This window comes from Babylonia areolata, chromosome 17 (genome assembly GCF_041734735.1).
Source record: "Babylonia areolata isolate BAREFJ2019XMU chromosome 17, ASM4173473v1, whole genome shotgun sequence".
NCBI classification, from domain to species: Eukaryota; Metazoa; Mollusca; class Gastropoda; order Neogastropoda; family Buccinidae; genus Babylonia; species Babylonia areolata.
The window spans coordinates 19460807-19475790 of NC_134892.1; the positions used below are offsets into that span (position 1 = coordinate 19460807).

A 14984-nucleotide genomic window follows, 5' to 3' on the forward strand; every position below is an offset into this window, starting at 1 on the left:
TACACTGCATAATCCTGTACGGTGTTTACACTGCATAATACTTTACCGTAATCACACTTTACAGTCATGTAATATGAATATACTGTATAAGCCTTGCACTGTATGATCCTGTAACACAATTACACTGTATAACCCTGTACCATAATTACACTGTATAATCCTGTACCATAATTACTCAATTTAATCCTTTACTGTGATTCAAATGTGTACTACTGCACCAGGGGGGTTAGGGGGTGCACGGGAAGGGTAGTACCTCTAGAGGTGGGGCTTGTCACGCTCTTCCGGGAGTGGTTCGTCCTCTGTTGGTCCCCACCGGCACCCAGCTCTCACCTATGGGTCCTAGAAGCTGCTAGCATGCGGCAGCGCCCAACCCCCGGGCAACGGCTTTAACAGGCTGGCTAAACTAGGTGAGGGTAGCTGACGGGTTTCAAACCCACGGTGAGTTAGGGCTTGTCTACCCAAGCATGTGAAGACTGGATCTGGCGGACTCTGTGGAAGAAACCTTCATGGTTCAACGGAGAGGAAGGCTGTTGCAGCAGAGCACTGTGGAGTGCTGAGGGCAGGATGAGGCACATACGACATCCTGGTCATCCAATGCATCCGTTTCCATCTCCAGTCGTCTTGACCTCGTCTTGCCACTGGATACAGAGGGTCTCGGACAAGAGAGTGAGGTCGACGGTGCGCAACTCCTCCTCACTATAAACAAAGTAATCGCGCAAGTCATCAGTCATCCTTCATTCCATACCATCATTTTCCTCAAGCCCTGTGGCAACAGGCGAGCAATGAAGCGACAGGTGTGGGTACACTGGCAGTCGTAGCCGCGGACCTGCACACAGGCGGCTCAGGCCATAGGGTCGTTTTTCACCGACTGGAGCAGCGGTGGAGATCAGCAGCCCCCTTAACGACTGAGCAGCCCTCTTCAGGACAGCACTGCTCACCTCCATGGCATGAGGAAGGGGCTAGAAAAGGTGCCCTAAATATTGCCTGCTCCACACCACCCTAGTCAGTATACCGCGGCTGACGGGGACCCTACTCAAGTGGTCGACACACAAAGGAAAGAAAGAAGAAAACAAGGAGCACCCCATTGACCATTGCTACATGGAACGTGCGTACGCTTCTGGACAGAGGCGGCTTGGACAGACCACAGAGACGCACAGCACTCGTTGCGAGTGAATTAGCCAGGTACAACATCGACATTGCTGCCTTAAGTGAGACCAGACTGGCAGAAGAAGGCGAACTCTGTGAGCGAGGCGCAGGCTACACCTTCTTTTGGAGTGGTCGCGGACCTGAAGAGAGACATGAGGCTGTAGTTGGCTTTGCAGTGAAGACAACCCTCGTTGGCAAGCTGGCTGGCCCCCCCGAAAGGAGTGAACGATCGCCTGATGACGACGAAACTCCCTTTATGCAACGGGAAGAAGTTTACCACTATTGTCAGCGCCTACGCGCCCACCATGACCAACCCCGATGAGATCAAGGACAAGTTCTACGAGGACCTGAACGCTGTCATCACCACTGTTCTCAACGCAGACAAGCTCATCATTCTTGGTGATTTTAACGCGAGAGTTGGCTGTGACAGCACCTCCTGGGAAGGTGTGATTGGGAAGCATAGGGTTGGCAACTGTAACAGCAATGGTCAACTACTTCTCCAGACATGTGCCGAGCACGACTTTCTTATCACAAACACCGTCTTCTGCCTCCCTACCCATAACAGGACGCCATGGATGCATCCCCGCTCTGGCCATTGGCATCTCATCGACTTTGTCATCGTCAGGAAGAGGGACAGGCAGGACGTACGAGTCACGAGGGCCATGTGCGGCGCTGAGTGCTGGACAGACCACCGCTTTACCGTCTCCAAACTCAACATCCGCATCCAGCCCAAGAGACTGCCTCAGGGCATGAAAGCACCCAAACGCCTGAATGTCAACAAGCTGGAGCTAGGCAACATCAAGCAGAGCTTTGCTGACACCCTGGAGGAACGCCTTGAGTCCACCGTGCTGGACAACCAGAATGTGGAGGCAGCATGGGTCGCACGGTGAGATGGAGTGCCTGGGGCCTTCTGCCAGGAAGCACAAAGACTGGTTTGATGAGAACTGCACTGAGATCAGACACCTGCTGGAAGACAAACGCCAAGCCTACAGAGCCCACATTGAAGATCCCAAGTCACAGTCAAAGAAAGACATGCTGAAGCAGCACCATCCAGCTGAAGCTGCGGCAGATGCAGGATTCCTAGTTGAGAAACAAAGCTGATGAGATCCAGGGCTTTGCAGACAGAAACGACATGAAGAACTTCTATAACGGCCTGAAAGAAGTCTACGGTCCCACCACCTCAGGATCTGCTCCACTCCTCAGTGCTGATGGTTCTACCCTAATCACTGACAAGGACGGGATCCTTGAGAGATGGGCTGAACACTTAGATAGCGTACTGAACCCCCCTTCCACCATCAATGATGAAGCCATCGACCGACTCCCCCAGGTGCCAGTCAGTGAGTCGTTGGATGCCATTCCAAATTTGGAGGAGACCCAGAAAGCTATCCGTTTGCTATCCAATGGCAAAGCCCCTGGCTCAGACTCCATTCCAACTGAGGTCTACAAAAAAGGTGGTATTGCACTGACTGAGAAGCTTCATCAGCTATTCCAGCCCATCTGGCAGCATGAGGCAGTTCCACGGGACTTCAAAGACGCTTCCATCATACACCTGTACAAGCACAAAGGAAATCGTCAGGCCTATGACAACCATCGTGGAATATCCCTGCTGTCCGTCGCAGGCAAGACTCTGGCCAGAGTGCTACTCAACCGTCTCATAGCGTACCTTGAGCAAGGTCTCCTACCAGAGAGCCAGTGTGGCTTCCGGAAAGAACGCGGGACTATCGACATGGTGTTTGCTGCCAGGCAGCTCCAGGAGAAGTGTCAGGAACAGAACGCCGACCTTTACTCCACCTATGTCGATCTGACCAAGGCCTTCGATACTGTTAGCACAGATGGCCTTTGGAGAATCATGGCGAAGTACGGATGTCCCAGAAAGTTCATCACCATTATACGACAACAACACGATGGGATGCTGGCCCGAGTCCAAGACAACGGAGAGACTTCAGAACCATTACCTGTCTCCAACGGAGTCAAGCAGGGGTGTGTTCTTGCCCCCACCATGTTCAGTCTCATGTTTTCAGCCATGCTGACAGATGCCTTCAGAGACGCTGACGTAGGCATTGGCATCAGGTACCGCACAGATGGCTCACTCTTCAATCTCAGGAGGCTTCAAGCAAAAACCATGGTGAGGACAGACACCGTCAACGACTTCCTGTTTGCTGATGACTGCGCTCTCAACGCTGCCTCCGAAGCTGACATGCAACACAGCGTCGACAAGTTCGCTGCTGCCTGTGACAAGTTTGGCCTCACAATCAGCACAAAGAAGACTGAGGTGATGCACCAGCCAGCTCCAGGAAAGCCTTACGTTGAACCAAACATCTTCATCAACGGGCAACGACTGAATGCGATGGACAAGTTCACATACCTGGGCAGTACACGCTCTTGCACAGTTGTCATCGACGACGAGGTGAATGCCAGACTCGCCAAAGCCAGCGCTGCCTTCGGCAGACTCCATAAGAACGTTTGGAACAGGAGAGGCATCACCCTGGAGACGAAGCTCAAAGTATACAAGGCCATAGTTCTCACCACATTGCTCTATGGATGTGAATCATGGACGGTCTACAAGCCTCAAGCTGGTGGCAAGCGCTCCCATGGAGGCCAAAAGAACCGCTTCAAAGACACTCTGAAAGCTTCTCTGAAGGCCTTCAACATCAGCCACGACACATGGGAGCTGAATGCAATGGACAGACCAAAGTGGCGTTCAGCTGTCCACAAAGGCGCCAAATCCTGTGAGGCCAAGAGAATCGCTGCAGCAGAGCAACGCAGACAGGCCAGGAAAAGCAGTGCCAGCAAGTCCCCGACAGCCGCCACCATCCCCTGTCCACACTGCGTCAGAACCTTCCGGGCGCGGATTGGCCTGACCGGTCATCTGCGCACCCACAGAACCCAATCCACCCACCCCCAGGATGACTAGATGGTCCTCGCCGATCCCGACGGACGAACCGCCACTACTACACCATGATTACACTATATATTCCTGTATCATGATTATATTGTATAACCCGGTACCATAAGTGGAGTCATGGCCTAGAGGTAACGCGTCCGCCTAGGATGCGAGAGAATCTGAGCGCGCTGGTTCGAATCACGGCTCAGCCGCCGATATTTTCTTCCTCTCCACTAGACCTTGAGTGGTGGTCTGGACGCTAGGCATTCGGATGAGACGATAAACCGAAGTCCCGTGTGCAGCATGCACTTAGCGCACGTAAAAGAACCCACGGCAACAAATGTGTTGTTCCTGGCAAAATTCTATAGAAAAATCCACTTTGATAGGAAAAACAAATAAAACTGCACGTAGGAAAAATAGAAGAAAAAAAAAGGTGGCGCTGTAGAATTGCGACGCGCTCTCCCTGGGGAGAGCGGCCCGAATTTCACACAGAGGATTTTGTTGTGATAAAAAGAAAATACAAATAATTATACTGTATAATCCTGTACTGTGATTACACTATTTTATCTTTTACTGTGATTACACCGTGAAGTACCACACCATGATTACACTGTATAATCCTGTGATTACACTTTACCATCATGTACTATAATTACACTGTATAATCCTGTATCGTGATTACACTTTACCATCATGTACTCTAATTACACTGTATAATCCTGTATCATGATTACACTTTACCATCATGTACTATAATTACACTGTATAATCCTGTATCATGGTTACACTTTACAGTCATATACTATAATTACACTGTATAATCCTGTATCATGGTTACACTTTACAGTCATATACTATGATTACACTGTATAATCCTGTATCATGATTACACTTTACAGTCATGTACTATAATTACACTGCATAATCCTGTATCATGATTACACTCTGTAGTACCGCACCATGATTACACTGTATAATCATGTACCGTGATTACATTGTGTAATCATGTACTTTAATTACACTGTATAATCATGTACCTGTGTAATCCATTTGCATAAGTACACTGTATGATCATGTGGTGTGATTACACTGTATAATAATATAATGTACCGTGATTACACTGGTTAATCCCCTACCATGATAACACTGTTATATTCCTGTGCCGTGACTGTAGTGTATGATACTGTATCATGATTGGGCAATGCCTAAAACCTTTATCCTTGAGTAAAAAAGCTTTTGAATCTTGAATCTTGATTGTACTGGATAATACTGTATCATATTACACTATATTATATTGTACCGTGATTGTACTGTAAAATAATGTATCGCGATTGCAGTGTATAATACTGTACCGTGGTTACACTGTATACCTGTACAGTTCTTGTACTGCATAATACTGTGCTGTGATAACAATGTATAATCGTGTACCATGATTACAGTGTGTAATCCTGTATAGTGCTTGTACTGAATAATACTGTACAGTGATAACAATGTATAATTGTGTACCATGATTACAATTTATAATCTGTACCATGATTACACTGTATAATCCTGTACCATAAGTACACTGTTTGATCTTGCACCGTCAGTGTACTGTATAATCCTGTTCCGTGATTACACTGTGTAATCCTATTCCCTCATTATATTGCATAAATACGTTCCATAATTACACTGTATAACCCTGTACCATAATTAAACTGTATAATCCTGAACCGTATGTATACTTTATAATCCTGTACCGTGATTACACTGTATAATCCTGTACTGTGATCGCACTGTATAATCCTGTACCGTGATTACACTGTATAATCCTGTACCGTGATCGCACTGTATAATCCTGTACCGTGTTTATACTGTATAATCCTGTACCGTGATCGTACTGCATAATCCTGTACCGTGATTGTACTGTATAACCCTGGACCGTGATTGCCCTGTTGTACAATCCTACACAGTGGAGAATCACTGAGGTGTCCCACACTGTTCCTTCTCTGTTGGTCTCTACTACTACTACTGCAGAAACAACGACAGCAACACAAAAACAGCAACAACTACAGCAACAACAACAACAACAACAACGACACATCAATAGCAGCAACAGCAGCAACAACAACATACAAGGGCAACAGTAACAACAGCAGCAACAATAACAGCAACACCAACAGCAGCAGCAACAACAACGACAACAGCAATAACAGCAACAACAACAACAACAGCAATAACAGCAACAACAACAATAGCATAACAACCACAGCAACAACAACAGCAGCAGCAGCAGCAACAATACAACAACAACATACTACAACAACAACACGACACCAACATCATCGCAGCAACAACAGCAAAAACAACAATAACAATAACTGCTCCCAGACATGTGTGGTAGTTAGTTGTGTCCGACTATGACCACCAGAACAGCAGAGGAGTCAACTGATGTCCCGACTATCTGGGCTAGAATTTGATTACAGTGGAGAGTGTCTTGCCCAAGTTACATCCCCACCCTCTCGGCCAAGATAGTCATGGACAGTCGTTGTTGGGATGGTTCCAAAAGGCCAGCTAGCCCCCAGCACTAGGAACCAGTGCAATTTGCCTTTGAGAGTCACAGTCCTTCACAAAAGACTAAGCTATAACTGATATCCCATTGTCATGTTGAAACCATTGATACAACTCTCGCCCAGACATACCAAGTTGTAAAAGAAGACTGGCAGTCCCTCCGGAATTACCGCTGCTGTAGGTCTCCGTGGGTCAGTGTCTCTTGGATCCTTGATATATCCCGGCCACAGTCGTTCAGTCGTGTGCTCCACCCACCACTTTACGATACTGCCACACAGAACATAGTTATCACATCCCTGCACTGATGGCCAACAAGTAACGTGTCCGCCTAGGAAGCGAGAGAATCTGAGCGCTGGTTCGAATCACGGCTCACCCGGCGATATTCTCTCCCCCTCCACTGGACCTTGAGTGGTGGTCTGGACGCTAGTCGTTCGGATGAGACGATAAACCGAGGTTCCGTGTGCAGCAGGCACTTAGCGCATATAAAAGAAGCCACGGTAACAAAAGGGTTGTTCCTGGCAAAATTCTGTAGAAAAATCCACTTCGGTAGGAAAACAAATGAAACTGCACGCAGGAAAAAATACATAAAAACGGGTGGCGCTGTTGTGTAGTGACGCGCTCTCCCTGGGGAAAGCAGCCCGAATTTCACACAGAGAAATCTGTTGTGATGAAAAGAAAATACAAATACTCAGTGACATCTATTCATCAATCCTTGCATCCATCCAAACACGAAAAACAAACACGCACTCACACACACACACACACACACACACACACACACACACACACACACACACACGAGAGAGAGAGAGAGAGAGAGAGAGAGAGAGACAGAGACAGAGAGAGAAAGAGAGACCGAGACCGAGACCGAGAGACAGAGACAGAGAGAAAAGGATTCAAGAATCAATGATTTCTAATACGTTGACCCCTTAGTGGGGCATGAAGGATATCAACGAACAGCATCACAGTAGTTAACATCACAATGCAGCACAGCACAACACAGCATAGCACAGCAGTCCACAGCGCAGCAGAACGCAACATGAGGCTAAAAAGCAAAAGGGGACATTGTCAACGGTGAGAAAGTCCTCGGGGGACATTTCCAGCGGTCAAATTGTCCCCTGGGGACGTTTCCAGGTGGGGGACAATCTGGGATACTTACCTGTCACGTTTGATGTACGCGATGATAGGAACAATAACACAGGTCACCAGGAGAAGGGAGAGAACCACTGCTGTCAGTGCCACACTGGCTTTGACATCATCCAGGATTTCGTCGTGTTCTGTTGACGTAACAAATTATTATCTACCCAGACAGCAGAGCCCATATCCCCAGTAGCAGAGCTATCCCATATCCCCAGACGAATTTTGATGGACTATCCCATGTCCCCAGTGGTATCCCAGTGGTATTTTGATGGGCTGTCCCATGTCCCCAGATTATTTTGATGGGCTATCCCATGTCCGCAGTGGTATCCCAGTGGCATTTTGATGGGCTATCCCATGTCCCCAGTGGCATTTTGATGGGCTATCCCATGTCCCCAGTGGCATTTTGATGGGCTATCCCATGTCCCCAGAGGCATTTTGATGGGCTATCCCATGTCCCCAGTGGCATTTTGATGGGCTATCCCATGTCCCCAGTGGTATTTTGATGGGCTATCCCATGTCCCCAGAGGTATTTTGATGGGCTGTCCCATGTCCACAGAGGTATTTTGATGGGCTGTCCCATGTCCCCTGTGGTATTTTGATGGGCTGTCCCATGTCCCCTGTGGTATTTTGATGGGCTGTCCCATGTCCCCAGAGGTATTTTGATGGGCTAAGTAAGAAAATGTGTGGAGGGGGGGAGTAGTAGGAGGAGGGTTCACGTTTTAGACAGGGAATTTAATTGAATGGTTTTGGGGAAGTGAATTTAGTGGGTGGGGGGAGGTGGAAATGCAGTTTCACCTTGGCAACTGCTGCCATCTTACTGACATTGATGCACTAAATGTATGTGATGTTTAAACTGTTGAGAGAGAGTTGCTTGATAGGGATAACAACAAAAGTGTGTATGTGTGTGTGTGTGTGTGTGTGTGTGTGTGTGTGTGCGTGCGTGCGCGCGCGTGCGTGTGTATGTGTATGTGTGTGGGGGGGGAGGGGCTTGGGGGGGGCGAGAAAATGCACACAAAAATCAGCGAATGAGAGGGCAAAAGACTACGTGTACGAAAAACTTATAATATTCCAGTTTTTCTTACACGCATAACCTTGAAGTGACTAATAAAAAAAAAATAATAATAAAAAGCAATGTCGAAATAAAGTCCATGATATGAAAAATCCAGAAACTGTCCATGCCCAGCTGAAAACCACTGGGTTCCCAGACGTCTACAACGCGATACTTGGGCTTTCCCAAGTGGGACAAGGGCCTGCGTGTTGCGTGAGTGGCCACTGGTCTATTGTCAAGCGGGAAACAGGTCGGACTCGGCTGAGTAGCTCAGCTTGGAAGGGTTGCATCGCCTGTTCCCAACCAACTTGGGCAAAACCAAGTGGGAGCTGGCTTCTAGAGGGGCTTGATGCTCTCTCTCTTTCTCCATACGTAATATATCATGTTTCTTATATAAAGTATTCAAATTTAGAGAAATTGTAACCTCGTAGTATTTCACGAACTATTGTCTCAGATTTCTAGTGTTATCTTGTTGAAATGTGATTTTGTTCTCGAATATCTTGTAATGGTACATGTTCACTTACCCCTTCGTGACGGGCCATGACCTGATGAATAAACCTTTCGCATTCTCTCTCAATACGTGTGTGTGTGTGTGTGTGTGTGTGTGTGTGTGTGTGTGTGTGTGTGTGTGTGTGTGTGTGTGTGTGTGTGTGCGTGCTTGCATTTGTGTCTGTAATTTTTCATGTAACGGCAAGAACAATAACGACAACACCACCACCCAGCCAGCCAGCCACGCACACACACACACACACACACACACACACACACACACACACACACACACACACACACCCGCACACACACACACACATACACCTACACACACACACATACACCTACGCACACACACACACACACATCTGCGCGCGCGCACACACACACACACACACACATACACACACACCTACACACAAACACACATACACACACCTACACACACGCACACACACACACACACACACACACACACACACACACACACACACACACACACACACACACACACACACACACATACACACACACGCCGCGCGCGCGCGCGCGCATACGCTTTTGAAACTGTTTACCCCCCATCTCAATCCCTGTCCACACACCCACACACACACCTACACACACACACACACACACACACACACACACACACACACACACACACACACACACACACACACACTTTCACGCGCGCGCGCGCGCGTTTACGCTTTTGAAACTGTTTACCCCCCATCTCAATCCCTGTCCCCTTGATGACTGAATAATGTGTCTTGCTCTGTATTTTTTTCCATATTTTTTCCATAATCATGAACGGACTGAACTGTGAAGAATCAGCAGAACCAATGGTTGACTGAGTGCCTGTTGAAGAGAGCAAGACATGCTGTGAATTGTTGTGTGCACAAGGTTGACCAAGCAAGCAAGTGAGCAGGAGAAGAAAGAAAGGAAGAAAGAAAGAAAGAAAAAATGAAAGAAAATTCCAAGAAAGAAAAAGGAATGACTGCAGCGATGTTACCAGTTTGTGCCGCTTTAGAAGACTGCGTTGTTGGCTCAGCCGGTGATGATCTTGGTGGGGATGAATCTGTGATAATACAGCTGTTTAATATCACGTCACTAAACCAGATAGGAACAAATGGGTGGCGGGGATGTGTGTGTGTGTGTGTGTGTGTGTGTGTGTGTGTGTGTAACTATTTATATCAAGAACTCAAACATCACATACAAGATTGGAAAACTATACCGGTGTTTGTGTACGGATTGATTCTTTTAATCACTGTGCTATTGGTGGCAGCAGTTATGGAAATCGTAGAACCAACTGTGAGTCCTTGGATCAGCCAGTTACAGAACGTGAAAAACAGAGAATGCATCCGGAGGTCTTAGATATTACTTTGCTTTTGCCTGATGTTTTACTGCTGAAGACACTGTCCACAACACAGAGTTGGTATAATTTTAAAAATGCACATAGACGTCTTTTTCAGTCTAGTGTTTATGAATTTACTTCACTCTCTCACCTCACGTTCATTCAGTTTAATCCAGTTGGTCATCCTTTCACATCCCCCCACCCTCGCCCGCAGCCCCCACCTCCCCCCCTTTTTCATATATGTAATTTTTATCTCTTTTTTTTTGTATTTTATTTTATTTATTTTTATTTTTATTTTTATTTTTTGTTATTTTTTTTATTGTATTTTATTTTATTTATTTATCTTCTCTTTTTTTCTTTTTTTTCTCAAGACCTGACTAAGCGCGTTGGGTTACGCTGCTGGTCAGGCATCCTTGAGCTACTGAAACTGATACTAAGCTGAACCGAGAATAAAAGACGTGGTTATCACCATCCCCATCGATGTCTGTAAAGTCATAAGACTCACCCAAGTAGGTCAGGTTGCAGGGCTCAAAACGCATGCTGTCTGGAGGAGGTACAGGCTGACAGATGTACTGTCCCCCCACTTTGTCCAGCGCCGCTCCTCTGGTGATGGTCATCTGATCACTGACCACGGTAGTGGACGTCACGTCATCGGCAGTTTGGCACACCAGGCCCCCAGACCCCGTCACATAATTGCACATCACTGTAGTTTCTGGACAAAAATATACGACAGAAATCAGTGATGAAGTGATCACATCTATCTATGCATCGATCAATCTTCTCTTTGTATCTCCCTCTCTCTCATTACGTCGACAATGTCGCCAGTGCCCCCCCCCACACCCCCCCCCCAACCTCTCCCTCCCCGCAACCCCCTCTCCACCAGACCCTCAGTCGTGGTCTGGACGCCAGTCATTCGGATAAGACGAAACACTGAGGTCCCATGTGCAGTATGCACTTAACGCACGTAAAAGAAACTATGGCAACAAAGAAAGGCTGTCCTTGGCAAAATGCAGAAATATCCATGTTAACAGGAAAACAAATGCACCTGGGGGGGGGGGGGGGGGGGGGGGAGAGAAATAAAAGGTGATGCTCTCACTGTAGCGACGCGTTCACCTCGTGTGGAGGGAAGCCCGAAATTCACACAGATTAATTTGCTGTGACACGATACAATACAATACAATATAATACAATGCAATGCAATACAATACAATACAATATAATGCAATGCAATGCAATGCAATACAATATATTCTACCATCTGCCAATCTGTCTTTTTGCCATTTTCTTCTTCTCTCTCTGTGCCCCCTCTCTGTCTCTGTCTCTTAGTCTCTCTCTCTCTCTCTCTCTCTCTCTCTCTCTCTCTCTCTGCTTTCTCTCTCTCTCTCTTTCTCATTTTCTCTCTCTGTCTTTCTTTCTCCTTCTTTCTCTCTCACTCTCACTCACTCGTTCTCTCTCTCTCACTCACTCGATCTCTTTCTCCTTCTTTCTCTCTCTCACACACTCTTTTTCTCACTCTCTCACTCACTCTCCCTCTCTCTTTCTCCTTCTTTCTCTTTCTCTCTCTCACTCTCTCTCTCACTCTCTCTCTCATTCTCCTTCTTTCTCTCTCTCATTCTCTCTCACACTCACTCTCTCTCTCTCTTTCTCCTTCTTTCTCTCTCACTCTCTCTCACTCATTCTCTCACTCTCTCTCTCTTTCTCCGTCACTCTCTCACTCTTTCTCTTTCTTTCTCACTCTCTCTCTCACTCTCTCACTCTCTTTCTCTCTCACTCTCTTTCTCTCTCACTCTCTCTCTCTCACTCACTCTCTCTATATATATCTTTCTCTCTCACTCTCTCAATCACTCTCTCTCTCACTCACTCTCTCCTCCTTTCTCTCTTTCCTTCCCTTTGTTTCATTTTCATATATTGGCGTTGTTCTAAAATTTGATGCTAATCACAGAAGTCCTTGCCCCTCCACATCCCTATCGTCACGGGCAGAAAGGCCTAAACATATAAACCAGATTCAAACAATACAATACAATACAATACATGCCTGTCCATTCAAATATCTGGGTACCTACTCACCTGGGTCGGCGTGTAAGTCGGGGTAGAAGAATCGGACATTCAAGCTGGTCCTGCTGATGTCATGACCAAAGTTGCAGACAACGTGTGTCTCTGACCTGGTTCAGAACAGAACAACAGAATGATCATCATACTGACATTGATTGATTGATTGATTAACTGATCGATATGGATACTTGTATAGCGCCTATTCTCGGTCGGAGATCAAGCTCTAAGCGCTTTACAAACATGGGGTCATTTGCTCAACAGGCTGCCTACCTGCGTAGATCCGACTGACGGCTGCCACTGGACGCTCATCATTCGTTTCCTGTGTCATTCGCATACATACACTCAGACAGACATGTAACATATTAAGTGTATGGCCGTTTGTTTTTTGTTTGTTTGTTTGTTTTTGTTTGTTTGTTTTTTGTTGTTTTTTTTTGGGGGGGGTGTTGTTGTTGTTGTTTGGTTTGGTTTGGTTTTTTACCCCGCTATGTAGGCAGCCATACTCCGTTTTCGGAGGTGTGCATGCTGGGTATTTTCTTCTTTTCCATAACCCACCAACCGCTCACATGGATTACAGGATCTGTAACGTGCGTATTTGATCTTCTGCGTGCGTATACACACAAAGCGGGTTCAGGCAGTAGCAGGTCTGCACAGATGTTGATCTTAGAGATCGGAAAAATCTCCACCCTTTACCCACCAGGCGCCGTTACCGAGATTCGAACCCGTGACCCTCATATTGAAAGTCCAACGCTGTAACCACTCGGCTATTGCGCTCGTCGGACTGACATCAGCAGACTGAGAAAAAAAGATGCTTATCCTGATTAAAATCCACAGTGATCGAAATTCTGATCTATCCTGAATTGAGCCATGCAGTAAGCATCGCACAGAACTATGTCATTGCTGCTGTAAGGTCCTGTCCAGCGGACCATCTCTGCAGTATAAGAAGAAATATGAGAACCTGTCCTGCACAAAACTCCTTCATGGCTGCTTGGTGAAAGAAGTTCCATCAAGATTCCGGTCTCGAAACAGTGTGGTAGAATGGTGTGTGCACAGCTCTGGGTAGTAAGCTCAGCAGATGACCAGAAAGTGGCTGGTTCTAAGTATTTTTTTACGTATTGTGATTAGTTTTTAGACATATTATGTATATTGTAGGGTAATAAACTCAGCAGATGACCAGGAAGTAAATAGTTCTAAGTATTGTTTTACGTATTGTGATTAGTTTTATATATTGCATATTCATGTCAACTGCGGTACAATTTGTCACACAAGAACAGACCGTTTTTCGTCGGATCTGACTCGTCAGTAGAGTAAAGTGCAGTGGAAAAGGTGAGTAAACAATGACTACTACCACACAGACACACATGGCTTAGTGGTTAAGATGTCCACCTAGGGTGTGAAAGCTCCCAAGTTCGATCCCCAGCTAAGTTAAACCGAAGACTTTAAAACTGGTATCCCAGCCATAGGTCAGAGATCACGTTTAGGTAAATTGCAGATTTTGACTACTTAACAGCCAGTGTCTCATGAGTACTACTGTGCCTTGTACAATGTAGATGGTCGGCGGTAAGTGACAATGACCACTGGTAAATTTGACTAGAGAAATCAAATTTTGACTCTTAACAGCTTATTGCTGTCACCAGAAAATTTCTGCACCTTGTATAATGCAGATGACCAGTGGCTAGTGCCATTGACTAGAATAGAATAGAATATGTCTTTATTACCAAGTGTACTGGTGTCACAAGGAATATTTGGGGGGGGGGGGGGGGGGGAGGGTAGTACATTACAAGATACGAAGATAAATCGAAAATCATACACAAACACACATACAGTGGAAAATAGGATACATGCAAGTGCGTATCAATATAAAAATGTGTGCATACTCACACATGCACGCACTGCGCGACGCGTGCGCGTGCGCGCACAATCACACACACACACACACATGCGCGCACACACACACACACACACACACACACACACACACACACACACACGCACACGCACATACACACACTTTGTTAGAAAAATCAGCATGGGGTCGATTTCATAACCGATGGAATGAAAAGTTTTTAAAACACACAGGGACATTATTCCCCGAGAATATTATTAAAGAAAAGATACCGAATCCATCAGCTTGCTATACGAGGGGGGGGGGATACCTCTACTTTCTTCCGTATAAAACTTGATTCGCTGAAGACAAAGTATAGTGAAAATGTTACATGCATCTGTGGTAAGCAGTTCAGCTTGTATCATTGTTTGTTTGGTAGTTCTCTACCTTTTCTGTTTTATTCATCCCTGTCCCGTCCCACGCCCCCCCTCCCCCC

General features: G+C 46.4%; 1 protein-coding gene across 1 annotated transcript in view; it reads right to left on the reverse strand.

Annotated features, from left to right (window-relative positions):
- The window catches only part of LOC143291721 (uncharacterized), a 28203-nt gene that overhangs the window by 8445 nt on the left and 4774 nt on the right, over positions 1-14984 (reverse strand). The window contains exons 3-7 of the mRNA XM_076601761.1: positions 12682-12776; positions 11120-11326; positions 10273-10338; positions 7740-7857; positions 6712-6847 (exon numbers count right to left, since the gene is read on the reverse strand). Of these exons, the coding sequence (XP_076457876.1) occupies positions 6712-6847; positions 7740-7857; positions 10273-10338; positions 11120-11326; positions 12682-12776 (622 nt within the window). The remainder of the gene's footprint in view (positions 1-6711; positions 6848-7739; positions 7858-10272; positions 10339-11119; positions 11327-12681; positions 12777-14984) is intronic.